The 26402-nt window shown below is 51.2% G+C and overlaps 3 protein-coding genes across 3 annotated transcripts; 2 read left to right on the top strand and 1 right to left on the bottom strand.

Moving 5' to 3' along the window:
- Nucleotides 1-526: 526 nt before the first annotated feature.
- On the bottom strand, nt 527-12419 carry RON3 (rhoptry neck protein RON3). The gene is made up of 21 exons (XM_018780027.1): nt 11646-12419; nt 11212-11340; nt 10783-10932; nt 10473-10658; nt 8956-9641; nt 8712-8756; nt 8536-8586; nt 8016-8376; nt 7073-7579; nt 6889-6938; nt 6697-6778; nt 6524-6547; nt 6005-6240; nt 5366-5893; nt 4625-5073; nt 4168-4406; nt 3488-3796; nt 2562-3242; nt 1903-2397; nt 1449-1799; nt 527-1287 (listed from the first exon to the last, which is right to left on the bottom strand). The coding sequence occupies exons 1-21, from the start codon at nt 11806-11808 to the stop codon at nt 1133-1135; spliced, it is 5877 nt and encodes a 1958-aa protein (XP_018635921.1). The 5' UTR covers nt 11809-12419; the 3' UTR covers nt 527-1132.
- A 1881-nt stretch (nt 12420-14300) lies between these two features.
- Nucleotides 14301-20999, top strand: TGME49_223930 (RNA recognition motif-containing protein). The gene is made up of 7 exons (XM_002366038.2): nt 14301-16551; nt 17004-17158; nt 17561-17677; nt 18127-18266; nt 18784-18906; nt 19376-19502; nt 20072-20999. Exons 1-7 carry the CDS (start codon nt 16383-16385, stop codon nt 20387-20389), a joined length of 1149 nt encoding a protein of 382 aa, XP_002366079.1. The 5' UTR covers nt 14301-16382; the 3' UTR covers nt 20390-20999.
- Nucleotides 21000-22392: 1393 nt separating this feature from the next.
- Nucleotides 22393-26215, top strand: TGME49_223940 (GAP45). The gene has a single exon (XM_002366039.2). It carries the CDS (start codon nt 23746-23748, stop codon nt 24481-24483), a length of 738 nt encoding a protein of 245 aa, XP_002366080.1. The 5' UTR covers nt 22393-23745; the 3' UTR covers nt 24484-26215.
- The last annotated feature ends 187 nt before the right edge of the window (nt 26216-26402 follow it).

The following is a 26402-nucleotide window of genomic DNA, read 5'->3' as shown; positions in this document are numbered from 1 at the left end:
AACCGTTACGAAATGTATACGGAAGATACTACAGTCGTGCTCGGCTTTTGCTTGCTAAAAGCAGAACGGCTCTGAGCTGCGGAAACTTCGCTGGCACTGGTGCAAAAGCAAATTTTTTGCATCTTTCCACAAAGGGTTCAGGTGGCACAAGTCTTACAGTAGGGCCTCGACCGGTCAGTAGGAGGCTCTTCCCAGAGAGGCCACAGCACATGTTACGTACTGCAGCTTACATATGCCGTCGCAGGTGCCCTGGTTTGTTTGCAGAAAACGCCTAAATGAACTTTGATGCTGGTGCAACTAGAAAAACATATCTCGCCTGAGAGAGTCGCTGTTGTCGCTACATTGGTAGAGTGGTCACGGTGGCTCAATTTCCAACGACACTTTGAACTGTATCGGAGCATGAACATACACAGAAAAGTTCTATCTGATGGGCGAAAGTTATCTTTTCAAGCATACAAAAATTTAGATTATAGATTGATGTACCAGTGGTCAATAGAATTAGACTGTAAGTAAAATTACAGAATTTGCCACTAATGAAACATCACTTTAATAAACTTTAATTTCTAATTAGAAATTTTTTACCATATACAAAATTTTTCAAAAAGATAGTTTGACTTGGGTGGCTGCCTTTTTATTTTCCATCGGTCTGTTTTTTTTCGGAAATGTAACAGAAGTAAATGGCGCTTGATTCCTTGCACATCTGTCATTGTGCCACTTGTCCTAAATCAATCAAGGAATTTCCTTATCCGCTGCACGGTGCCAAACCACGCGCGGGATCGACACCAGGTGCGCAGGACAGTGCATATTCCATCAAGCAAAAAGAAATTACGTTTGTTCGGTACTGACCAAACGTCTTCCTCCGGGGTACAGGGAGGCATCACAAGACAATTCGCTGAAGCATCGAGCCCCCCAATGACGATACCCGTAGTCACCTGTATGTGAATACGAGCCCCACGGTGGCAAAACAATCAATCGCAGTGCATGCCATCATCTGAAAACTGCAACGAAGGGACCAGAACATCATTTTAAAAACTCGCATGGCTTACGGAGCGCTGCCGCAGAACCGTGTTCCAGTCAAATCGTCACATACAATATGTTCTTGATTCCTGGAAGTCGTGAAACTCGTTCTTCATTAGGGTGCGAAAAAGGCATCCTTCAGGGCCGCTGCCCTTTCCTTGTATTCGGTCATTCCTGGCGGAGTCGTCTTCTTTTTGAAAGGAAGTTCCTTCAGTACGGCAGCTCTCTTCATTAGAAGCATCTTCGGCATCCGGAGTTTGTGAGCTTTATCTGTACACAAAACTCAGGCAATGGGAGCATTTTGGTCCCTGATGCGCTAAGGGGCATTGGCCTTCCCTCTGTGTGACCGTGGGGAAAACTGGCATCTCTTTCCACGTAAGATGCCAGTTTTGTGGTATGCCATCTGACGGCTGCGAGTACAGTTAGCTTACTGGTTTTAACGTAGAGCAGGAAGTCCAAAAGGAAGGCAAATGGATTGAAGAGATACGGGCGATCTATCGCCGTATAAATCGGAGTTCTGTGTGATACATCGCCCAAGCGCTCCCATATCTTGTTGGCTCGCTCCGCCGCAATTCCGTCAACAACATTATTCCAGGGGGTCCCGGCGGCTATGTCCGTAATGAGGTTATGTAACATATTGACGATAGAACCCAAGCGTGTGGCGCTATTCAAAGAGTTGTGCGCAAGCGTGGCAAATGCCCACGCCTGCTGTTTCAGCTTGTGGATGTCAGGTTGTGATCCAATAAGAGCCGTGTACATGTCTTCGCATTTACCTGCAAATACTGAAGGGGAAACGTAAACACAGCACACAACGCTTGAAATGTCTTCCGGTTCCACACACTACCACTTGCAATGGCACAGCTGCAATGGTCAGTCAAAGCGTACCTCTGTCTAATGATGCAATGATTTGATCTTTTTGTTCTGGAGTGATTGACGCAGCTGAGTAGCCGAGAGAGCCCATATCGATGAAATAGTTGTGCACGCAGTCAATTTTGAACATTTCCTGGGCGCTGCGGCTCTTGTCAACGTATTCGACGTAGTCTTTGAGGGCGTCCTCATAGCATTTGATTTTTGCCTTTCTAACCCGGTGTCCCATATCAACTGTAAGCATTGCCATTCCGTAGTCATCGATCGTTGCTTCATCTTGAATCAAAGCCATGCTTGCGGTTTTCACGATCTCATTCTGAGGATAGAGGGACCGTTGTCTGATCGAAATGAAGTAGTCTCCAATATCATAGTAGTTGTAGACCGAGCTGATATTTTTTAAGGTCTCTCTGCTGATGTTCTGGAAGCCACCTCCACGGCGGTACGCAGCCGCATATTCTTCAAGGCGGCTCGTCTCCACGAAACGGAACCATTCGCCAAGGAAATAGCTGCTCACTGAGAACAGACACAATGCGCACACTTGACACCTTCCAGAGACGTTCCACCGTGGAATAACGTAGAAGAATGGCAAGGACAGATCACCTAAGCACAAAATAACACATCGCATACGTTTGAAAACGTTTTTCTTGCGACTCGATTTCTGCGTCCATGATGCTTACGGGAGGCTTGGAAAATCTCGGGCTTTTCCTTCGGAGGGCCCATTATATGTGTGGTGGCCTGTATGCATGCGGTCAGAAGAGGAACTTCAGTTCCACGAGAGCTTCTTCGAGAGTGAAAAGTCAAATTCTTTGTCTCGCCGCTGTACCCCATAAAGCTGGCATCCACTTGAAGGGATCCGCTCACGACAGCCACATACACCATCGTAAGGAGGGAGCCGACTCGGTCAATCTGCTTTTGTCGCTCAAGTTCGTTAGCTCCTTTCTTCGCAATGAAAGCGAGGTGGTCGTTCAGCGCAGTGCCATTGTAGTACAACATGTCGACAAGCGCAGCCACGGTTGTCTCGCGAATGTTTTGCTCGCGCATGGCTTTCAGGTGGATCAACAGAATGCAGGCCGCCGGTAGACGCTTGTCAAAGAACATGTGCGAGCGAGTCCAGAACTTCATGGCATCCTCGGTGGACAGACCTAATTCCACTTTGATGTTATTGATCATGGTTCGGCAAACTGCGTCATGGGACGCCTCTCCCGGGAGCTGCCGGACCTGGCCCAAGTGCTGCTGCACTGCATCTATGGCTTTTGAAGCAATGAGTTTGTCGACTGCGTCCACGACGTTGACCGGCTCCGATAATGGAAGATATCGGATTGACGCCGGGTACGCGACCAGCAAGGTCGCTTTAGGAACTGCAAAATAAAAGAGTGGCATCGCATCTTCGCAAAGTAGGGATGTGTTGTTCTCTCCGACACGCGTTGGAATTTCCCAGCAGCCCACTGATCAGCGAAGACACTCCACCAGGCCCCTGCACCCTCCATCGTCACTGAGTGTCCGAGTGCATGGTGCAATACACAGTATTCTATACCCTTTCTTGTGGAGGGTCTCTGTTCTCGGCTTTATGGAACATGGCTCCTCTTGATTTCTTTTTGCATACCAAAGCGGAGGAGATTCATCGCTTCTCCGTCAGACAGTGAGGCCATGTGTCTGAACACCATGGGCATGAGAAGGTGTTTTTTGATGAAGCGAAGGGTGTCCGCGTCCAGAGTCCTGAGAATGCCGATTTTATCCTGGTGGCTGATTTGGCTGTTGGCGAAGGGAACGCCTGCTAGGGCGAGAAGCCCGAGCGCCACAGTGCTGCCCGTCAGGCCTTTGCCGATGTTGAAAGTCAACAGCCATCCCACCGCAACCCTGACATCTTCGTGGGACATATGCCGCACCATCTCTTCGATTTCGCGGAACAATTCTGAATGCAAAGCAAGAACAAAGAGGATGCAGATCCCATAAAACAGCTGATGGGGTCGTGTTCCTCCCTTGAAGCTCACATTCTGGGTAAAGAACCTTTACTGACGAAAGAACGGGGTAAAGTATGCCACTGAAACAAAGTTGTCTCCGCTTCTTCACTGGAATCATATTCAGCATCTCAGCTATCTCAGCGACTCACGTGTGCGCAGAAAACCGCAGCGAGAGATGCGGATACAGCAACATAATGGTGAGAAGCTCGATTCCTTTTAAGGCAGAAAATGCAACACTTGCCGCCGCTTAATTCTTCTACTAAAACGACACTGCAAGAGACATCCTCATTTCCAGCCTGCTTCACGGCACTCTCCTCTTTACCTTGGCATTCTGGCGAAATAAATGGAATGGAGCGCATTTGCATTACGATGTCTGACATTTGCTTGGGGTTGTCGAGATACAATGGCGTCGTCTCCAGCACGAGAAGCACCCTTCCAAAGAGGGCCAAGTCGGAAGCCTTTAGGATATCTTCGGGCGGTGTCCTCGTGTCCGGAAAAGCTCTGAATTCTGCGAACTCCAATGCACCGAAGAATTGGCTGCTGTTCATCACGTTGAACAGTCTGAAAAGAAAGGAAAGGGTCACAAAACAGGGACATCAAATTCACCGATCTTTGTTTGCTGGTGTCATGCGACGGATGAACACAGAAAATAGCAAGGAAGCACCATGCGACCCTGGGAAAGATCCAAAACCATCAACAGTGGACACCAACTGTGCGCAGTTTTCTCAAACTCCTCACGAGGCAGTTGTCCTGATCACTGCGGTCAACGAATTCAATACCTCATCGCCTTAGGGAGTGTCGTGCTGCCCATAACGCTGACGAGCCGGCTTCTCATCTGGCTGAGCGCGCTGCGGACTCTTTGGCGCGTGCCACTCGAGAATTCGCCCAAGTTTCCCCAGATTTTCCGAATGACCTGGGCTGTGCCTTCATCCTTCTTCGGAGCCACGATGCGCCCAAGCGAGGGATCCATCAAGGCTCGCAACTGTTCCAACACGTCGAGGTCAGTGATCGGTTCCGTCTTGATCTGGCGCTCCAACTCCTCGTAGCTGTAGGCCCCGACTGTTTCTCTGTACAGCTCTGCCGTCTCCAAGAAGCCCTTAAAGTTCAAAAAAGATGCCCAGCTTGTCCTCTCGGACCGCAGCCTGTCTAGATACTCAACGAAGCCGTTCAGGTAAGTTCTTGCCCGGGCCTCCGTCATTCTCGATTCTTCCACGTCCGGAGCGATGGCCTGCAGACACGAGAGACAGCGTCGCACCTGCCGAGGACACTGAACATACGACTACAGGAAGCTTTCGGCAGAAGGAATCTACGTTATTCTACGTGGAGGGCTCGACAGGCACCTGTGTTCAGAACGTTTTGAGACAGAGTTCCCGGTCTTCCGCCTTCCCCTCTGGAATCTAGTATCTGGCAGCTCGACAGTCTGGTGAAGGAACGTGTTTAGAGGGACGCTGTCTTCCGTATTCACCCCTAGGAGGTCGCTGATCTGAGCTGCTCCCTTTACGTTTGTGATCCGTCCGTACTCGTGGCAGTTCTAAAGAGCGGAGTTTGACGAAACGGTACAGCGCGCATTTGATGGCAACAACCTCGTCGATCGTTCCGTTTGGTTCAATGAGGAACTGACACTCGGGAAAGTCTTCCCGGAACCGCTCAGCATCCACCGACCGCATGACATGCACCAAGCCCCGTAGGAAATGCTGCATGACGAGGGTTCTTCCAGTCCTGTTCTTCTGGATTTTCTGGTAGGCGTAGTGAACCAGACCGACGAGAAAAACGGACAGCGAGTCAGCAGTGTCCAGCGAATGCATACGCAACACCATCGTGTTCAACGAGTTGAAAACGATGTCCTTGAAAGTCTGGAAAGTCATGGGGAACGAGTAGAGTCGACGATCCAGGTGAAGAGTGGCTTCGGCCTGCTGTTGGTGCTGGTCCGCGAAAGCCAAGACACCGTCGAAGAACATCTTTGGCGACAGGTTCTGCAGGAAGGTGGCGAAGCTGTGCCTGTGGAAGGAAGTAGTGTATCGATGCAAGACCATCATCAATGTCGCAGTCTGTACACACACACGCAGGAAACAAAAAACCCTTGAGGTGTCACCGTTCTGTCCTCGTGTAGTCGCGTATATTTCTCAGAGCTACATGCTTTTGCAAACTCTTTCCCTCACCATTTCAGCGCTGAGACGCGGTTTGATTTGCATAATCTGCGAGACGAGAAGCTCTTTGATTGCCTGTGGATCTTGCTGGATGCTGCGAAGCTCTCTACGGTCATCGGCATACTCCAGCCTTCCTTCGAAAGGAATTCCAGGTTTACTACTAAAGCGGAGGATTCCTTCATTATAGTCAAGCACTTCAAAAGTTGCCGGTGCATCCAGCGGATCTGGGCGGACCTCCTTGATGCGATCTGGTCACGGCAAAGCAATGCAGACAAAATGAGCAAGATTTGAGTGGCGCGATTCCTTTTTTGTGGATCTGGAAAACGAGATGTCGGAAAGGCACATCATCTGTCGGCACACATGCACCGACACACGCGTCTTCGATTACAAGTAGGTATCCCTACAGCTCATGCCACGAAACGTTCGAATCCTAGCGATGGGGAAACTCGAATGAGCTGGCAAACTCTACAGGAGACTCCACCTTTCTGAGCAGTGTGTGGAAGGGGCTAGTATTTAGCATACAAGACTTACCCCACATGGACTGTGGATCCCTGGCTGCAGGACAGAACACATGGACAGCAAAGTGACACACTTGTGGATGATGTTGCGCCGTAGTCTCCAGCGATACGGGGCGAACCTCTACCCAGCCTGCTGCCTGCAGTTCAAATGGACACGGTTTGGGCAGGAAAACCTCATGGTCTTACGGCGGAAGATTGCAGAACGTCCGTTAACATCAAAAAGGCGGAGATTGTCTGCGCCTTCCTGATCGAAGCGGCCAAAGCGCAGCTGAGAAAAACAGGGAAAACGCGGAAGAATGTGCGTTGACCTGGAGAACAAGCCTCCCAGTGCGCGCATCACTCACGGCGGCGGAATCAAAGCAAATCCTGAAGACTTACTCTGTCGCGCAGCGTATGCCTCAAAGCTTCCACGAAGGCGATAATATTTGCTGCAAGGGAGACAGCGACAACGCATGCACAGGCCCAAAGTTATGTCCCTGTACACCTGAGCACACCGCGGCTGCTTCCGCTGCCCATGTGAAGCGATCCCAAGTGAAGAACGGACGGCGTCTCTCCCCCTTACCTTTCTGGTTGATGTCTTCCGCGAACAGCAGATACTCCTTTCCTTTCTGGTGAGGCTTGTAGCCTTTGGCTTGTAGCCACGCTTCCCACTCCGCGAAGAACTCTGTCGGATCAATGGAATCCTTCGCAGGGTCTGTTTCGATAACTTGCGACAGGAGCAAATCTCTAGGACTGACCAAAATACCAAGGTTCAACGCGAGAAGCGACTTGGATACAAATTTCACTTCATCGATGTTCGTTGTTACATTGTTCCCGCAAACGTCTCGGTGGTTCGGGTCTTCTGGGTTCTGGCACTGGTTGATGAATTCGTACATTCTCATGCGCACGGTCTGATCGTGCGCTCGAACAATTAGCGCTTGGCTGTTGAAGAAGCGACCTAGGATCACTGTCAGGGAAGATCGAATGAGTTTCGACCCCTCCTTGACGCGCGTGAAGGCTTTATCCAGAAGCTTCTCTGCGTTCGCGGGTTTGATTTGCTGCAGAAGAGTCTTCAAAGCGAAGCCAGCAGCTGCGAAGCGCAGACAGGAAAGCGCCAAACAGCTCGCGATCTAGCATCGAAGCTTCTGCACGGCATCGGCAACTCAAGAAATGTGTGAAAGGCACCGAAAGGTTTGAAAGGGAAGAACAAAGTGGAATCGTAAGCTCGAAGACCCGCTTAGAACGGGCGGCGCGGATTGTGCCTAAGCCGATCCGCTATCGTGAAAGTGCTCCTGAGGAGGCAAACCATACTCATTAGTTGAAAAACGCACGACAGGCTGCACAGTACCATGAAACATGCACGACAGTCTTCGTTCCCTTGGAAACTTCTGTCTGGCAGTGCTGCCTAGTTCCTCGCGATTCGGCCCCCTCTAGACCGTCAGGACACCCAAACAACATCCACTAAACAGGCAAATCTAGCCCACGCCGTCCAGTGCTACATTCTAGAGGCTACCATGCCCACTAACCGGAGGAAAAGTATCCGTGAGCAAGCTTCCGAATCGCCGCCCTCATCCAGGGTTTTCTGAACATCGTGCGAGGCATCTCCGCCTCTTTCGGCGGGTTATTGGCTTGCTGCCGACGCTTTAGAATGGCTTCCAGCTCCAGCGTATGCGGAGCGCGGCCCTGGTTCGCGTTGATGGCACTGACGATGTCGCTTTCCAGAGTCGCAAAGGTCATCTCGTAGAAAATAGACATGATGTTCGCCAGGTAACCCTCGAAGTACTTGAAGTCCATCTTCAGACACTTGATCATGTGGTTGAGGAAGTTGGTGGCCAAGCCGATAAAGTCCTTCTCGATGATTGCGAGATAACTCTTGTTCTTGTCACACTGCAAAACAGTACAGTGTCCGAACCAAACGGTTGAATGAAACATCAACTGGTGAGCGACAGGATGGCGGCACATAGGTATCTGGAGCTGCGATCGCAATTGAAGGAATGTCAGAGTTCTACAACAAACGATTACTTAGTTGGACTATTTTAGACTTACCCATGCCAACAGTCTTTCACGAGGGGGAATTCTGTCGACGTTTTCGCCGTTCTGCAGACATACCAAAGAGATCCGAAAGTCAGTCAGTGTCTCAAGTTGTTGAACCAGAGCAGGTTGCATGTGGCGCTGCATTCCAGAGCCTCCTCAACTCTGAGATTTAATTTTCAGAAACTTACATAGAATTCATCGAGTTCGGTTTCTGTGAAGAAGTTGGTCGTTTGCTGCAGAGGAAACACCAGACAGATCGACAGCCTGAAGACAGATCCACGGTCGGAAAGAGGCGAAGATGTGCCAGCTCTTCGGTGGAGCCACTCTGTCTCCCATCTACCACATGGTCCGTTTTCTGTCACATCAAGACTGCTTTGTATTTCACTTTTTCCGTCTCGTGCGCTGCGTCGTTTTGCCGGCGCACGTTCGTACCTTTGCGCAGTAGGTGTGGATTGCGGATGTGAGATTTACGTATCGTTCAAAATAGGCTCGGAAGAGTTGGCCGAAATCCTTCAAGCCGACGAAGAGACCATCGGACAAGGTCCACACGCCCTGGCCGGCGAGAACGCCTGACTCGACGGCCCCTCCACGTCGACTGATGGCATCGATATCAACACCGTGGAGCTGAAAGAGCAGAGTGATCATCACGGCTCCCGACCCCCTGACTAGATCGTCAACGAGGATCTTCCCGGTGATGTCTTTGCGGAGAGAAATGGTTTTAAAGAAGAATTTGTGGATGTAGCGCCCGGCGCGACGTTTTGCCCGGAAGATCGCTCCAAAGACTGCGTTAATCAGCTGCGGGAGACGGACCTTGCAGAGGACACCGAGGAAGAGCGCTAGGAGCCCCTTGAAGTTCGCAAGCACTGGGTGGAAAAACATGATGTAGGACCGCATCAGTTTCTGCATGATTTTCCCGAGAATGCCTCCGGGAAAGAGACTGCCGAAAGGCAAAATGTGGCGCGTCTGCTGAGCGATGGCAAAGCACCCTTGGTTCAGCTCCCACTCCACCATCCCAGAGACGCCCTTCAAACCGTTTTCAAATGCGTGGACAACGACGTTCTTGACTGTCGCAAATGGGTTCTGTCTCACTGAGTCGATCCACGTAAACATGTTTTGAGCTGAGAACACGCAAACAAACCAGAAAAGCACCTCTCCTACAGCGCCTTTGCCATTGCAATGCTCTGCTTGGAGGTTACACCCTGCACATCAGACCACTACCGAATTCAGGACAGATAATCTTATTTACTACTACAGAACCTAACGCCATTAGGAAATAGATCGCGTAAACACGTTCGTGTCGGGACCTCGAAGCAACAAACTCGAGGGTATGCCTTATTTCCCTGTGGTGAAATAAAATATACAACAATACGAAAGATGCCCTTGTAGCATGCAGAATCCTAAATTCCCATCCTGCGGTTGCTTCTCTAACAAGATAGTGGACGCTAGCAAATTCACAAGAATGGACAGCAAGAAGGAAATGGTCTTTCGATGGAAATATATGTTTGGCAGGGAACTTGAGCAACACGACAGCCATGCTACACAAAGAGGAGTTAGTGTTGTAAGTCTGTTACATCTACATCTCAATACAGAAGTGTATGACTCTATGTACTCTGGGGATACTGCATGATACTACCATTTTTGATCGATTGGTTGAAAATATCAGACCTAATACTAATTACGTGAGTCAAATAATGCAGGGTTGAACTGTATGAAAATCACTGTATTATGAACTCTTGCCAACCGTTGTGATTACGACGTTATGGCTGTGGTCTTGTGAGTGTCTCTCAGTTACGAGCTGTTTCATTTCTATTGATGTTTCACTGGCATGTTGATGACATGAAGACTAACAAAGAACCGGTTTTGGATGGAATGACTTTCAACACCACACAATATGCTGGAAGCCCCCCTTCCGTAGCAGCAAAACTCTCTGTTGTCTTCAATTCACTTACTGTTGTTGCCAAGAACAACTTCCATTGCCTCAGTCGGAGCATTGGTGGCCTTAATCAGCTGAGTGAGATCCTCCTTCATCTTAAGGTACTGCGGTTTGCGGAAACCCGGGGTGCGCGACAGGCGTGATGTCACTCTTCTGAGGTACATGTCGGCGAAAAGATCCGCCACCCTATCGCCTGGTAGAGCTGCAGCACGGAAAACCACAGAGATCGAGTTACGTGATTGGCTATGGGTAAAAATTTTAAATCAGGTACACGGAGTTGGAGGCACCCTGGTACGCAGCAGAAGCAGAAAAATCGAGAAGCGTACCTCTGGAGAAAAGGGACTTCGAAGAGGCGCGCCGAGCAATCTTGCGGATGATCTGCTGCTTCTGTGGAAAGTCAAGTGTCGAGTACTTGAGCCAGCGGTTGCTGGCAAACAACTTCGTCAGGAACGGCGCTGTATAGATGTACTTAGCCACTGAGGCACAGGGAGACAACACCATTACAAATTGCATGAAGGATAAGAACATATCGGTTTCGTAGGCGGTAGTCGTCCGGAAAATCTACAGCGTTGTGTCATCGGGCTTCCAGTTGCGGAACCACGGGACTGGCGATGCGGCGGCGCATGCCGTAGGCGCGGTGTTCGGCTGCACCGTATACCTAGGGACGATTAGGTGCTCCAAAAGTTCGATAAGAGAAAATAATAACAGAAACCACAGATCCCTGCTTGTCACTGACAAGGAAGCACAAGACTCACTTGACTTGAAGGCGAGAGTCATTGTCGTCGACGCAGTGATGACGTACTCGAAATACAGCATGCCGAACCAGATATCCCGCTCGCGGTACGTCTGGGCAAAACTGATTCCCTTTCCTTCATCCTGCAAGTCTGAGAAATCAATGAGACTCAGGAATAGCTCAGTCAACTGGTTTGTCCTTGAGGCTGCGGGTCTCGTGTCTTGCCAAGCGATCTGTGAGGCTCTCAAAGGACGCCCGCTGCTGCTGGGCCAGTGCGCACATCTTTAGAACCGAAGACAGCCCGTGAACCGCCTTTCTCCAGTGAAACAAATTGTAGGAAAGCGACACTCTGAACGGTTTGCCTCCAAAAATATGTGCCATGTGTCTTAATTTTCACGTATTCTACGTGTAGTGGCGGCGGGGGGGGGGGGGGGTGTTGGGGTATCCGCCTCTTACCGGCAACGGACGACTGTTGAACGTCGAGTCCGGCAAAATTGCGATGAGGACGGATCACGTGCAAGGCTTTCGCCTCGCATACCGTACAGACTGTCACATGGTGCAGAAAGACGAGAGCTAGCACGCGAAGTGCCCACTTGGCGACTCGGGGAGACGTCGTCATCTTGGTTGACCGCTTGTCCAACGAGTCGCTCCAAACAGACACTAAGAAGACACGCCGCGATCCATGCGGCGTTTGAGCCTATAGCTCCACAAGAGGGAGAAGTTGCAGAAAGAAACCAAGCTCAAGTGCGCATTGGAGGAAGCAAATTTGACGAAGCACTGTTGGACAGACCAGTTTCTGGCATATCGGGTCAACTGGATGCTAGCCGGATTTCCGGCTAGCCCATGGCTTGGCGCTGGGAAGAGGCATAAAAAACAGATTCCCCCCCAACATCCAACAGGTAAAGGCGCGCAAAGAGACGAAAAGACAACGCAGGACAGGCTGTTTTGTTTGTTCAAAACCAGCGAACTCTTGTCTCTGAACTGGCTGGCGTTCTGTCGTGTATGAAGCGCGCTCGCGAAAAAGATATTCAAGACACCCCTGGCCACAGTCACCGAGTCCCGTGTCGCCCAGGGCATTAGCGCAAACACTAAACTAAACAAAAAACGGTTAACAAGAGCATTTCCCTTCACGAGAAGTCACAGACACAGGAAAACACACTAAAAATGTCACGTTCGTATTGACAGGTGTTACTGAAAAGCGAAAACTCGAGCAGCCCTGGTATGCTGACGGATCATCGCTACGCCTAGGAGGGGCAGTACTGAGTCTTTCCCTGTGTGGCCCGCGACCACGTGGGCTGTTGCCAGGCAGCGGTAAGTCAACCAGAGCGCAGCGCGGGTCCACCTGTATTCCCCCGAAACAGCATGCGGTCTCTGGGCAAAACAAGGCAGACAATTCTTGCAGCAGCCAGCATTTTCTTTCTGGCGACGCATGCCCAGCCGGCCGAGCGCAGAGGCGTAAACTATCGTTCGAGAAAGCACAAACGAGAGCTCTGTGTACGGGGAGTGAGTCGGCAAGTTCCGCTAGATGGTGTCTGCTTCCTCTCTTCGTATCCAGGCTGTACTACACAAAGAAGCTGGAATGTACACGCGACCCTCCGGAGGCCGCGCTCTAGTCTGCACTTCCTGTCTTTAAAAATGAACTCTGACAGGGGGGGGGGGCTCATAAACTTTGGGGGGGTGGATCATGCTTTCAAACCAAAGGAGGTGTCGGACCAAATTCTGAAGGGCTGTCATCTCTTCCTGTTCTCACATTCAGCTGATTACACTGAGCCAGCTCATCCGTCACTCAGGTCATTCAAGCTTATGTTTGTAGTTTTCTCGTAAGTTGAGCAGTTGGTTAGAACGCCCTGTTTTGTGTGGGAGGATCCTGGAGCCGTACTACGACGTCCAGCCGCACGGATTTCGCAGCCCACTCTTTGTTTGGTAGGGGGTTTTAAATGCTCTTTCCTCGCAGGTTATAGCGTTTCTTTCAGGTGTTCTGTGCGGGGGGAGAGAGGCTCCGTAAAATGGAGTGCAACCTCTACCAACCCTGTTCTATCTGCTCGTACCGACAGGGGACTGATTTGCTAATGGACTTTACCTTTTGCGATGTTGGGTAGACCACCCGCTTGGACGTGCTTCGCGCGTGCTTCGTTCTCCCGAGTCCAACCCTAAAAGCTTCAATCTGAGCAGAGTGGTTAATGCAAACTCCTCTTCGATGTCCTCAAGCAACTTATACAAACCCCCTTCGTTTAACTTCTTCCGCGGTCAGCACCGCTTATTGGGTCAGAATGTGCTGCCGCTGGAGTCAAACTCGTCGAGGATTTGGGAGCGCACAATGATGCTGCCTTTTTAACACCACGTCCTCCCTATCACCTCTGGGTGTCAGTTCTTCGATTTATTTTGTCCCGCGTTTCCTTTGGCGTCTTCTTAGTGTCGCAGTTTTTGCTGCGCGACCGGAACGCCCGCTGTTGCTATCCAGGACAGTGCCACACGGATCTGATAAACAGCTGTCCGACGATGACTAGGACGAGAGGACATTTGTTGCATCCGGCACGTGAGCGGGCCTCTCTACTTTGTAAATAAAATATGAACACCGAATAACGAAATGGAAAGGGAATTTGCTCAGGTTCATAATCTATTCCGTGGGCACGTAGAAGGGCTCCTACGCATACACAACCCGTAGCGGTCCTAACGCCTGAACACTATCTATCGGGAATCACTCTGTAAGAAAAGGTAGGTGGTTGATGCATCATGTTCTTGCAATATACCGGGCTGCACCACTGTCCACCACTATTACTAGTGAGGTCACGGAGAGAGACAAAATCCTCCCTCTTGCAAGCGTGCAACTACTAGTTGTACTCAGCAAGGTATTGATAAACACTCACGAGCCCAACACCGTAACTTATTCATCTCAGTTTTTTTGCAGTAGAACCTTCGTCATCGACAATAAGACAAAATTTATCTCAGCAGCTCACCGAAGACAACCAAGAATGTGCTAGTGTTCTTGTTGCAGCAATTGGGAAGCACAACCGAAAATCCAGTCTTGGCGGGTAGGGATGAGCGGGCAGTGCATCAACTACGTATCACAAGTGTAAGGCGGGCTTCAACGTCGCCTGTTGAATGCCACTGGGGGCACAACTATTAAGGCAGAGCCCCAACAAGGATGCTCAGGCATCGTTTGTCACCGCAAGTTTTTCCTCTGAGCTCTTGGTAGCAAATAGTTCTTTGCCATGCATTGTGAAGCACGTTTAGACAGTAGACGGGTGTTAGACAACAGCTAGGGTACTTCGTCTTTCGAGCCAAACAGAGACTCTCTTCACATAATGGTTGCCACCAGTACAGAAAGCGAATATATGTTTTTGTATATTTCCGAAATGTTCGTCTAACTGCCAACGAGGAGACAGGGACCGGCGTTGTGTAAAGATGAAATTACAAAGGGACCCAAGGATCACAGTCATTCAACCTGCCATCCACCATCAACTTCGTGACTGTTCCAGCACTCAACAGGAAAAACCGGGAACCTTACATTCACCACGAGTGGGACGTGATGTCTACGCCTGTTTGCTGTGGCTTCACGGCGACGTACTGCACTAATTTCCAGGATCCGCACCGCGACTCCAAACAACTTGTGCATCCCATTTCCACAGAATAACGATTAATAGAATTATCGTGACCTCACTGCCAGAGTCAGTCGCGGTCTCTGGTAGCTTGGAGTGTCTCTTCATCGTCGGAGTCGCCAGCATGTATTCATGCCACGGAACGCCATCAGAACTGCAAGCGCGCGCCACTGTTTTTCCGTACTAACGTAACCGTAGCCAGATCTCCAACCTCTTGTGCATGCCGAAACCCTAACTTCACGCCCAGGAAACATGCACTTCAGAATACAGAGCTACGGCCGTACAGAAGTCCTTGCCAGAGGGCCTGGGTCCGCCGGATTGCTGAGGCCTTCACCGCGAATGCGCCCACTCGTTGGGGAAGGCCGGTGCTCCATTCCTTGTCGTACGCTTTTTGTGCCAGGGTTCCCTTTTATTCCGATTTTTCCTGCAGGTGGCCTTTTGCGGACACCAACTGACGTGACAGACGGTCAACAACCACACACTGGGAACAAGCTTCATCCCAGTGATGCCTCACGGAGTTCGATGCCCATGGGACGACGAGCTGCTGAAGAGCGAGAGAGTGGGCGGCAGCGTAAAGTGCGCACCTTTTTATCCGGGGTAAGCTCTCTCTCTCCGTTTGCACTCATTTCTTGGTGGTATGGAATTTTGGTGCTTCACTTTGGTGTCTTCTTCTTTCCTGACTTCTGTGGCTCATTCCAATCCTCTTTCGTTTCCCCGGTTAGCTGCATCGAAAAACGTTGTCGGCGCTGTGTTTTCTGATTGCGCCCCTGGCACTGGCAGTCCCCCCCAATAGCGTTTTTCCCGCGTGTTTTTCGTCTTTTCCCCTGCACGAGGCGTTCCTGTTGCGACGGCCGTTGACTTGGCACCAAAGGGTTTGCTGGTAAAGAATCCCGTATGCTGTTTTGGAAATCGCCCCTGGGAAACGCGTCGTTGTCGTGGATTTCTGCTATAAATGAAACGGTCTTTGGCAGCTTTCCTCCCCTTGCTGACGATTTTGCGCGTGTCTCACTCTCGCCGGTAACCGAACCTATTTTTTCTTGCGGTCGAGCAGTTTGGCGCGCGACGATTCCACTCGAACCGACACCATCAACTTCGCCAGAATTTCCGACGTATCGGGGGAAACGAAACACCGACCCAGACAACACGGCAAGAACTTTTGCGTGTCGGTACAGTGCAGCTGCGCTTCGGTTTTTTCTTGCCGTCGCGGTGGTGTACGGGAGCAACGCTCATTCGGCAAAACGGGATTCAAAAGCTGGAAACAGCTGTTTCCCGACGCCTCAAACTAAATGTCTATTCCTTCCACATTTCCTCTGTTTGATTAGTCAATAACCCTCCGTGTCTTTCCGGACGTCTGCTCCGGTCCAAAGTTCTGTCCCCGCACGCGCGCCACTGTGGGTCAGTCCAGCTGCATTCTTTGCCCCTTTCCTGCAAACCAGTCTTCGACGCCTTTTTTGCGCAAGCCACTCAGTGGTGTAGGAGCTGTCTATTCGCTTTGACGGGACGTGGTCTCTGTTCTCGGTCCAGTCCCGGTCCGCCGTTCTTGGCTTCGTGGATCTCGTTAGAGGAGGAGCCATCAACCCTCGGGCGGGTCAAGATGGCGGCCCCTCCGCAGTACGGCATTCACCCCTACAGTCACTACGGGTATGCGTATGGAGCAGGCACGACGGCGGCTGTCGCAGCTGCAGACTACACGTGGGGAGCCAACGCAGCGCAGTATTCTCAGTGGCAAACACCTTCGGCACAATCCGCACCCAACCCACTTGGTAAGCAGGATGCACTGTATCCGCGCCGCGTCTCCCCGGAATGTCTAGACTAGCACTGGACTTTTGCGCTACAGGCAAGTTTCCCTACGGATTTTGACCGCTTACTCAGCGTACAGGTGGTGGAAAATCTCGTGAGTCTGGGCACGTCCCAGGCACAACGCTTGGCGCGCTATCACCCGTAAGGTACTACCAGCGAATCTCGCCTTAGATGCGATCCACTCTTACAAACAAAAATTCGGGTCGATATCGTGAGCGTAAAGTCCGGGAACGCTGGCGACATGGGATTTCACGTCTCGTTCCGTTCAGTCCTGCAATTCCACAATGTAGCGGTGTTGATATGTGACTCAAATTCGCATTTTCACTTCCCTTTTCGTGAAAGAATTGCCTACACAGTACGAGGTACGCGAGAACGCCTGCCATTGAGTGTACTAACTGCATGTATGCATCTGCAGATCAAGAACCAGACGCCCTCCAAAGCCGTACCCTTTTTTTTGGGCGTCTCCCGGAAGATGTGACTGAAGACAGTTTACGTGACGTCGTCTTGCAGCACGGCGACCTCAAGAAAGTTGCCGTTTATCCCGAGAAACGGATGGCGTTTGTCGAGTTCGTAAGCATAAGAAAGAATCACACACCGGGGCTCTGGCGGGTCTCTTAGCGCGTCGCTCTATGTGGCTCGAGATCGTGGTACCGACCTCAGAGGTTGCGAACTATCCGGTGGGTTTCCTTGCTCAGCACGTGTATTTTCCAAAGGCGTGTGTTCGTCCCTTGATGTGCATGTATGTTTCTTTCTTTGGTACGTGCATCTGTTTAAAGTCTGCAGGTGTGGTGACGCATTCTTGAGGGCAAGTGACACGGGTGTCTTCTCGATGCGAGTATTTTGGCATCTATGTGAGTTGCCGTCTTGGAAAAATCCTCCTGCACTGCAGTTCCGGTGGCAGGGCGAGAGCAAACGTGATAATGGCTTTTTAGTGCTGCGGTTTTGTTGTTTTTTGTCCATGTGCGTACACAGTATGATCTCCGACACGCCGAAGCTGCTCGCGACGCCCTGCGTGGCTCCGATGTCTTGGGCAAGCGAGTGGAAGTTCAGTTCTCAGCTGTGAAGCGTCCCGATAAAGATGGCAATACGGTGAGGGTGGCAGGCATTCATACGTAACCACGCTAATATGGTAGAGGAGACCTCACAAAGTAATCCGTGATATATGTTCTACCTCTCCAAGGAAATGAATGTAGGCACGTATTTAGAGTGAGCTGCGCCCGTGCGTTTACAGCTGAGCACAGAACACGTGTGGGTGGATATTTATTTTTGTGTGAGACGTATTTGAACTGCATTCCAAGCAGTGTTCCCTGCTAGACGTACGTAGGGGGGACGCTTGCAGTCTTTTGTGCGCCGGTGTCTTAAGCTCCCATTCTTGAAGCTGTGTTTACTTTCGGGTGGCATGTTCCGAGCTCGGTGCTCGGGAGTTTTCACATATCCGTAGGAACAACTCAGGTGATTCGGTTTTCCGTTAAATATTGCATCTACGTTACCACTAGACTAGCGACAAATTCGTTTCTTTCGCAACTCGCCTGTCTCAGGGAACACTGTACGTGCGCCCCGTCAGCACTGTTCATGTGTCGGGAAACTGGACCGATCCAAACAGTCTGGACGCCTACAGGGAGCTTTTTTCGAAGCATGGAGACCTCAAGAAAGTTTCGGCTAATCGGAAAAGAGAGACGTAAGTGGAGTTTCTGTCTTCTCTTGCAAGCGCTCTTTTCGGAAAGAGTGCCAGAGAGTGAAAGGAGGTTCCCAGTCTGTCAAGAAATCATATCGTGCTGATATCCGTGGAGGTGGACACCGACGTGCTGTCAGTTCGAAGAAACGACGCCTACATTTCAGAGTGTTTTTACATCTACAGATTCAGTGAACAACAGATGTACTTTGAAGATGACCTAAGTCGAAAAACTATAGTTCCAAAAGAAGGCGAGTGCATGCAGTGACACAAGACTCTAGTCTGATTTGTGGGAGCACTCGAACAGTTGGGGGGAGATGTGAGTGTTTTTGACGCTGGTTTCTTTCTGAGAAACATTGCTCCAATAACATCTAAGTCCTTTCCGCAATTGTATGAGCATACATGTAGAAATATTATGCGTGCGGTAGCTAGAGAACAACAACCTTCGTAGGGCTGCTGGCTCCTTGTTTCATTTTCTAGAGAATGAACCGCCTGCTTCCTGGTGTTCGTCTGCTGTTTTCAGGGAGAAGTTCGTCGAGTATTTTGACTTGCGAGATGCCCAGAAAGCTCTCGAGTCGTTGAACGGCTACGTCTTCAATGGCGCCACGCTGCACATCTGCTTCGCCCAAAATGCTTCGCGCACAATGTATGTTGGAAACGAGAAACGGTTGTCGCAAGTGGGTGCTGCTCTGTCGGTTCAGCGCTGCTTGTGAGGATAGTGAGCTGTCTCAGAACTGAGTCGACCGTATGTCGTTTAAGGAGGATCTACAGAATACCTTCCCCCCTTCCCTTTGTGAGGCAATTCAAGCAAATACGGACTGTAGGACGATCATTTTACTAATTGCAGTATGTATATATATACCGTGGTGCGTTGTTTTTCTTGTGGAAAGGACTTCGAGGGGTGAACAAGAGATATCACTAGCAGAAGGTGTGACTTCCTGTTGTATGCCTATTCACTGAGTGTGGGGCTCAGGCACGTGGAGGTGGTGGAAAGTCGTTTTTGAATTTCGACCATTTCTCTGTATGTTGGACGGGTTCGCGAATCTCCTTCCGTGTCATGTTTACGTGCTTCAATGATGGGATGCGACGCTCTGGTTGGCTTGTCTTTTGGGCAGAAACAAAAATGTGGAGCGGTCAGGGGCTTCACGCCGGACACCAGAGAGCTACGGCCCCGTCAGAGGGAGCAGCTCAGGAAGCGGGGGAATGTCTCGAGCTTATGCCTCGGCTCCTTACGCTGCGCCGGTGAGTTCTCACCATCCTCACGCTGTCCCCGCAATCTACGCGTCGGGTCCTCTCACGCCCCAACACCCTCCACCCGCCTACGTCGCGGCGGTGCCGGTGAGTCACGTTTCTCCCGAGCTTCTTAGATGTCCACATCGGCACAATTTGGGAGAGCGGCGATTTATCAGTATCGGTGTAGATGATATCCCACAGTGAAGGAACGAAGGAACGCAACCTCGATATTTGCAGGAGTTGTGCGACGCTTTTACATATACAGACATGACATGTCCTAACGAATTGCATGCGTGTGTACTTCGTGTGTGTTGCGATCAGCACGTTCCACGTTGCATATGCGCACTGCAAATCACAGTGTTATGTTTGCATCGTTCACTCGTCGCTGTTTGTTATCATCGAAAATGACTTACTTGCGTGCTAGACGTGGCGGAGGATATATGTGTTGTGGCGACGACGGAGGCAAACACATCGCGTGGAAATGGCATGGAGCGTCGTTTCGGCGGAAGCATTAGGGTTTGCACCATGTGTGTCTTTGCTCGCCATTCGGCTTTACGCCGTTGCTTTCTTTTTCGCAGTATGCGGCGGGTCCAGCGGCGTACGGCGCGTACGCAGTGCCGTACCAACCTGCTCCGTACAGCCTGTACGCGTATCAGCAGCCCCAGCCGCAGGCGGCGAATGGCTACCCTGCGACGCAGCAATGGGCCTCAGCTACGGCTCCTGTGGCGGCTCCGACCGCCGCTGCTGTCCCCTACGCGGTCGCGCCCCAGGCGGCGAGCACTTCGGCGACGAGCCGGTCGAGCCCTGGAAGCGGGGCTGCTGTCTCGACGAGCTATGCCGGGACCGCACCTGCTCCGGCTGCAGGCACGACCTCGGTTGCAGCTCCCCGGTGGTGATGGCGCTTCGTTAATTCGAGGAGGAACGTATCGATGGCGTTTTCTTCGATGGAAGCATGCAACGAAGGCTCAGGTGGCACCGAGTTTCTGCCGCGGTGATGTGGTGGGACTGAGTGGCCTGTGGTGTATAGAAAAGGATGCGGGCCGCGGGGGCTTCAACAATGGAGCGGCTTCGACGACGAAGACGGGTGGGTGGAAGAGGAAAGGTGCCGCATGTCTCGTCTCTTTTTGAACACGGAGGTGCACAAAGAGGGGCTCTTTATTCCAAGAGAAGTGAAACAGTTGTCAACATCGCTTGCTATGTGCGTCTCTGGAGGGGATCGTGAATGCAAAGTGTTTTTCTGAGTGCCTTCAGGTTGCCGGTACACAGTGGTGTATGAGGTGTACCATTGTTTCTGGCAGCCCCAACCAGCACGCGGGTGTATGATGAGGCCCGCACATTTTTTCGCTTGGAATTGTCCTTTCGCGCAGCCCTTCGCGTTTTTCCTCTTCGTGTGGAGGGGATTCTCGTCATAGCCCGAAGAACAGAAATGCAGGACTGCTAGGGATACTTGATTCTGGTCTTTTCTTCCCTTCAAAAGGACTCTCGAAAAAAATCCATATCCTGCGCAGTCGGCAACGCCGTCTCACCCCAGCACTCAGTCTAGTAGACACACTCGCATCCATGCTGCCAGCTTGAAGCGGAAGTTGCAACTGCGGCGCAGTGCCCTTGAACGCCAGATTCACCTTTTTTTACGAGAAGAGTTTTGTGAGCGCAAGGCTGAGCCACAAAGGGCGGTGCACAAAAGAATGATAAAGGGATTCTTTTAGATGAATGCACCTCCATATATTCTACCGCACACCGTGAATCTGCTGGTGATTAGTGTAGGCAAAATTAACATCCCGGATCGCGATTGTTTTGCCGTATGTACGCAGCATTCCAGAAACGCTGAATGTGCAAAGGAAATGGTCATGCAGGCCAATCATCTCTAGAGGCCCTGCCGCACTCTTCAGTGGTAAGGCAGTGGTACTCACCTGTCGCCTCCACATGAACATAATGTCTAGTATCGAGGGGTCAAAAGCCCCACCCTTCCCGCACCAGACTGGAGGAAGTCTAGTCGCCGTAGGCTGGCGGCGAAGGACCCTGCTACGCGCCGTGGTGTCCACAGTTTTGCAATCGGAGGCCGTAAGCAGGCATGAGTCCACACCATGACAAAAGGTCAGATCGTTGAATGTTTTTTCCATTCACGCTGACGTGCTTTCGAAGTCATCAGAGCCTCACACTCCACAGCTTTCTGTCTTGAGAACGTTTTGCAGAGCCCCGCTTTCATAAAAACAAGGCCATGCATTCGGTCAGGGGTTTAGCGTGCCAGAGGGTTTTGGCAACGCGGAACAGTTTTAATCGCAGGCGGATTCACAGTTGAAAAGGGGTTTCTAGATAGTAAACAGGTTCACAGGACAGCATCTTGACACGGTGATTTATCTGCAGTCAATCGAGGACACCTGCTGATGGCGTCTTGCGATACGTTTTGAAACAGGCTTCAGACTCAACTGCTGTCCGTGTGATAGCGAGTACCCGCATATTTTTCCCTCCTCCTGTACGCGTAACGGACTGCACATCGATTTAGCCGAAATTGGTGCACCAAGAAGAACGTTAGTTCATTTCTTAGGTTGTCCGCGTTTATCATCAACACTCAGTACCACCGCCGTGTCTACGGAACGGCGGACGCAGGTGAATCTGGTGTCCCGGTGATAAGACTAATCCATATATAACGCCTTGAGCATATTACACGACATATTAGAAAACAGTCCTTAAACGGACGTAGCTGTTGTCGATTGACCGACACTTTTGTAAACGTGTAGAATAATGGGTAAGCGCGTTTTTCTGTTATGCGAACGGGTCAACTTTTAGACTGTATCCTCAAGACTTGACCCTGCGTTTTGTCCCCCTCTTTGTTTCTTCAGACCAGAAACACAGAGCCTTTAGTCTGCATCTCCCCACTCCGTACCTCAGTCTGATTTCTTTTTCAGGTGCCTAGGTAGAGTTGGATGCTGTTAGTCAAAAATCAGACACCTATCTCGACGATTCGATGCCTTTCTGCGATAGAAGGTTGTGTCTCGTCAATTCCTCGTCCTATGCATCTAATAGAAAGAGCAACAGCAGTTCCATTCCCTTTGTGTTTTTGCGCTCGGTCTGGCCCCGAATGTTCCCAGTCCCGGGTGACCAACTGGACTCGGAAAACATGCAGCATGCTACTCGACTGTGCAAACGCTTATTCTTTCTTCAAGCTGGGCTACCGGAGTCCACAAGAGTCGTGGTATTCCTGAATGTTTCTGTTTTTCGTATGCCAGCAAGGAATTTGCAGTGCTCTGTGTGCCCGTGGCGACCGGGACGAGTTGGTTGGGCAACGGAGTGTGTGCAGAGGAATGCGACACTCACGGGGAAATTTTAGACCAGTTCGGAACAGCCACCGTGCCCTTTTCCCCGCTTTCCCCTTCTCACGGAAATACCCGAAACCTGCCGAACGCCGGTGCTCGAATATCACTTCTCGTGTCGCTAAGCCACACTTCGACGTTTCGCAGTCCACTACCCTCTTGACGGAAATGGTTTGCACAGCGTAGAAAAAAAAAGGAAACGTCACGCAAGAAGCGCTTGCACTGGCCGCAAAGAGTTTTTAAAGGGCAAACTCGGGGAATCGCTCGAGGCGACTGCACCGGGCGCCCACGCGCCACGTCCCGAGAGGCCGCCAGTTCTGGCTGGCAGAAATTCAAGTTGGCTGTGTACATTCACGATCGATTCAGGCCAGCGATATTGCCCTGCCACGCAGGTCCACCCCTCAGCTGGCTGTCGACAGAGGCTGCGAACGCGCCGGAGAGTGGTGAGATTTCCTTTCAGCGAATTTTGTGATCTCAAGAGCGAGAGGCACAACTGTATTTGAGAACTTTTGCTTTTTCAGCGTTGCACGAGTTTTAAATCTCGGTGTGACTGTTCGAAACCCTGTCATTTCCCTCCGAGAAGATCGGTCGACGGCGCGCGGACAACCGCGTGCGTAAAAGGTGTTTGCTATTTCGCCGGGGAGAAAAGCGGCCGTAAAGTCGGAAGACTTGCCAGACGAGACGAGAAACTGGGTGCGGCACGGCATTTCATCATTCTGTATGTGTTGTTTTCCATTCGAAGAAAGTTTTGTTTCTCGCGGCAGAGGGAAAGGCGCGCACCGAACCTGCCCGCAGTTTCCGGTACATCCACGCACACACTTCGGTGGCTGAAACGCCGCGATTGTTCCGTTCTTGTGTTCGCGACTTCGACTCTCTGAATCGCTCCCCCACACATCTTTTGTTGTCGCCCCCTCAACTTTTTCGCACTTTTTCGATTCGAAATGGGAAACGCGTGCAAGAAGAACACGGCCAAGACGCCGACCCGGAAGGAGGCGGAGGACCTGGCTGAGAAGGAGCGGCAGGAGCGGGAGGCGAAGGAGAAGGCTGAGGCTGAAGAGAAGGCTCGCGCCGAAGCGGAGAAGAACGCAGCAGACAAAGCGGAGGCTGAACGTAGAGCGGCAGAGGCGCGAGAGCGCGAAGAATCAGCCAGGAAGGAGGCGGAGGCTGAGGCGGCCCGCAAGGCCGAAGCAGAGGCGGCTGAGGCCGAGCGCCTCCGGAAGGAAGCAGAGAAGAAAAAGGCGGAGGAGGCGAAACGCAAGGCGGAGGAGGAGCAGCGCGCCGCAGCCGAGGAAGCGGAGCAAAGAGCGCGGGAGGAGGCCGAGCGCCGCAAAGCTGAAGCTGCGGCGGCAGCGGAGCGCGAGCGCCAGATGCAGGAGGCGCTGAAGCAAGAGGAAATGTCACCGAGAGAGAAGTACGACAAGTTAGCCAGCCCCGAAGACTCCGCATCCGAGACCACGATGGCGACACAGCCGCAGAAAGTCGCCGAGCACAGCAGCGCGGCGGTCACAGACAGATCAGTGGTGGGGTACACCGTGACTCCATGCGACATGGCATCAATTGACGAGACAGCTAAGTACTTGTCAAAGCGCTGCGGTTGCGACCTAGGCGACCAACACGACGAAAACGAGTGCCCTATTTGCCGCCACATCGACTTGTCGGATGCACCCTTGTTGAACTGAGTGCGTAACTGTTTCTGTGTTTTTCTACTCTACGGCCCCGGCTTCGGGATCTGTGTCTGTATAGCGTGCGCTTATAAACGCGTAAACTTCGTGTTTAAGAAAGATTAGCAAGGGTTAGGACGGTGAAGAAGAGTTTGGGACCGTGTTTTTTCGACAAACGTCGGGTTGCTAGTATCGCACGTAGGTGTGCACTACCCCGCTCTCCATGTAGGCGTAGTCTGTGTAGCAACAGGACGGTTGGCGGCAAACAGAAAGGGAGGAAATTTCTGCGGGTTCTTCGAGTCTGAGCTGTCGCGAAAAGCTCCAAAAGCGAACTGGCTCCCCGCAGTCTATGGGGGACGCACCCGCCGGTAGGGGTGAAGTGGCTCACAGGCTTCGCCCGCCTGTCCGTACGTGCAGGGCAGAATCCTGCCCGAACGTGAGAACAACCGTCATTCCCCGTCGTCACATAGTTCTTTTTCTCGACCATCCCCACGTGACACCACTGGTGTGCGAATGCGGCGCAGCGTTCGACTGTCTTCCGCGAAAGGCGATGCTTACAAACGCACGCTCGCATGACATACGTGCCGTAAAGAGGAAACCCTTCTAACATCCCTTCCGGGAGCTCCCAGGATCTGATGAAAAACACAGGAGGCACTTTCCAGTCCAGTTTGTAGCGGGACATCGTACATATTCTGAAGAGAATAGTTGCGGATGTTCTTAAAGGTTGATACCGACATAGAAGAAATATGCAGTGTGTGGTTAACGTTGAAACCGTGGATGACAGTCGTGGAGAGCTTCCCGCTTGAATTCATAATCGTGTTAGATGGTGTCGGAGTCGTGTAGCAGCAGCCCCGCTGTCGGTTGATTTTCGCTTCGCGTAAAAGAGTTGTAGAATTCGGGGAGACTAGCGAACTTGCAGCTCTTCCTGCCCAGTGACTTCGAAAACGGAAGGCCCGATACAATAAAGAGTGCCAGAGCAAGAGAAGGCGACAGAGGGAAATCCTGCTGCACGAAAGGGGCCCACACATGAAGTTGTTCGCTGTTCCAGACGTTTGAAGGATCCACTTCTTAATGCATCTATTCTGTTGCAGTAGTGGGGGGGCAGTCCATGAGTCAGCACAACAACTTTTGCTCATATTAGCTCCTGTGCCGCCACTCCCCAGGAAAAGCTTCCACTTTCCTGCGGATCCTATATTCGCCAGTGCACTTTCTGCAGGGAAGTGCCGCGTGCAACTCCTCACGTAACATGGGCAGTAGAATATGCATTCGTTGCGTCCTCTAGTCGGTGGGTATCAGTTGCTCTTTTCTCGTTCAGTCTTGGACTGACTTCTTGGCAAACACTTTTTTTCAAAGTGTATGACTTTAGCTGTTTGATGACAACGTACAACTGTTGTTTTCAATCATCACAAGATGTTACTACATCATATATTGACTACCCGGCAAGCTGTAACGCTTTACGCACTACCGGCCTACCTTTTGCATGCTTTAGTTCCCCCATGTTTTGGCTAAGATAGGTTTCGTATCCTTGTGCTTCGAGCCTACAGGCTAAACTCCTTCATTCTCGGAGAAGAGGGAGGCCCGGACATCGTGTATCGGCCAGCGAAAACAGAACCTGGAACGGTTTTAGTGTGTTGTGGGAATGAAGTATTCTGCCGGGTGTTCTGTTCCATTTTCGTCTGGCACCGTTGAGAATCTGTGGCCAGGAACTATGACAGATGAGACATGTGGCGCACAAATGCCGCACAAGAGAGACTAGACATGACTCATGTAAAGTCTGCCGTACCTGTGTTCAGGTTTCTCATCCTTCTCTCCCTGCGATAAGTAAACAACAGGCGCTTCTCCACACGATCAGGAGGTTGCCTAATTCTGGACAGACCCAGATACGACTCGCTTACAAAGATGTGACATTTTGGGTCGACTGGGAAAGACCTCGTTTC

The sequence above is a fragment of the Toxoplasma gondii genome, chromosome X (genome assembly GCF_000006565.2).
Source record: "Toxoplasma gondii ME49 chromosome X, whole genome shotgun sequence".
NCBI classification, from domain to species: Eukaryota; Apicomplexa; class Conoidasida; order Eucoccidiorida; family Sarcocystidae; genus Toxoplasma; species Toxoplasma gondii.
Note: the sequence above shows the minus strand (reverse complement) of the source record. Positions and strands in the feature narration are given on the sequence as shown.

Coding starts and splice junctions, on each gene's coding strand:
- RON3 (XM_018780027.1), bottom strand. CDS start 11,808: ATGACGACGTCTCCCCGAGTCGCCAAGTGGGCACTTCGCGTGCTAGCT. Junction 6,241..6,523: donor GGATCCACAGTCCATGTGGG/GTAAGTCTTGTA, acceptor TGCCGTGACCAG/ATCGCATCAAGGAGGTCCGC. Junction 5,074..5,365: donor GCTCTTTAGAACTGCCACGA/GTACGGACGGAT, acceptor TCGTGTCTGCAG/GCCATCGCTCCGGACGTGGA.
- TGME49_223930 (XM_002366038.2), top strand. CDS start 16,383: ATGGCGGCCCCTCCGCAGTACGGCATTCACCCCTACAGTCACTACGGG. Junction 17,159..17,560: donor GGATGGCGTTTGTCGAGTTC/GTAAGCATAAGA, acceptor GTGCGTACACAG/TATGATCTCCGACACGCCGA. Junction 18,267..18,783: donor GCTAATCGGAAAAGAGAGAC/GTAAGTGGAGTT, acceptor TGCTGTTTTCAG/GGAGAAGTTCGTCGAGTATT.
- TGME49_223940 (XM_002366039.2), top strand. CDS start 23,746: ATGGGAAACGCGTGCAAGAAGAACACGGCCAAGACGCCGACCCGGAAG.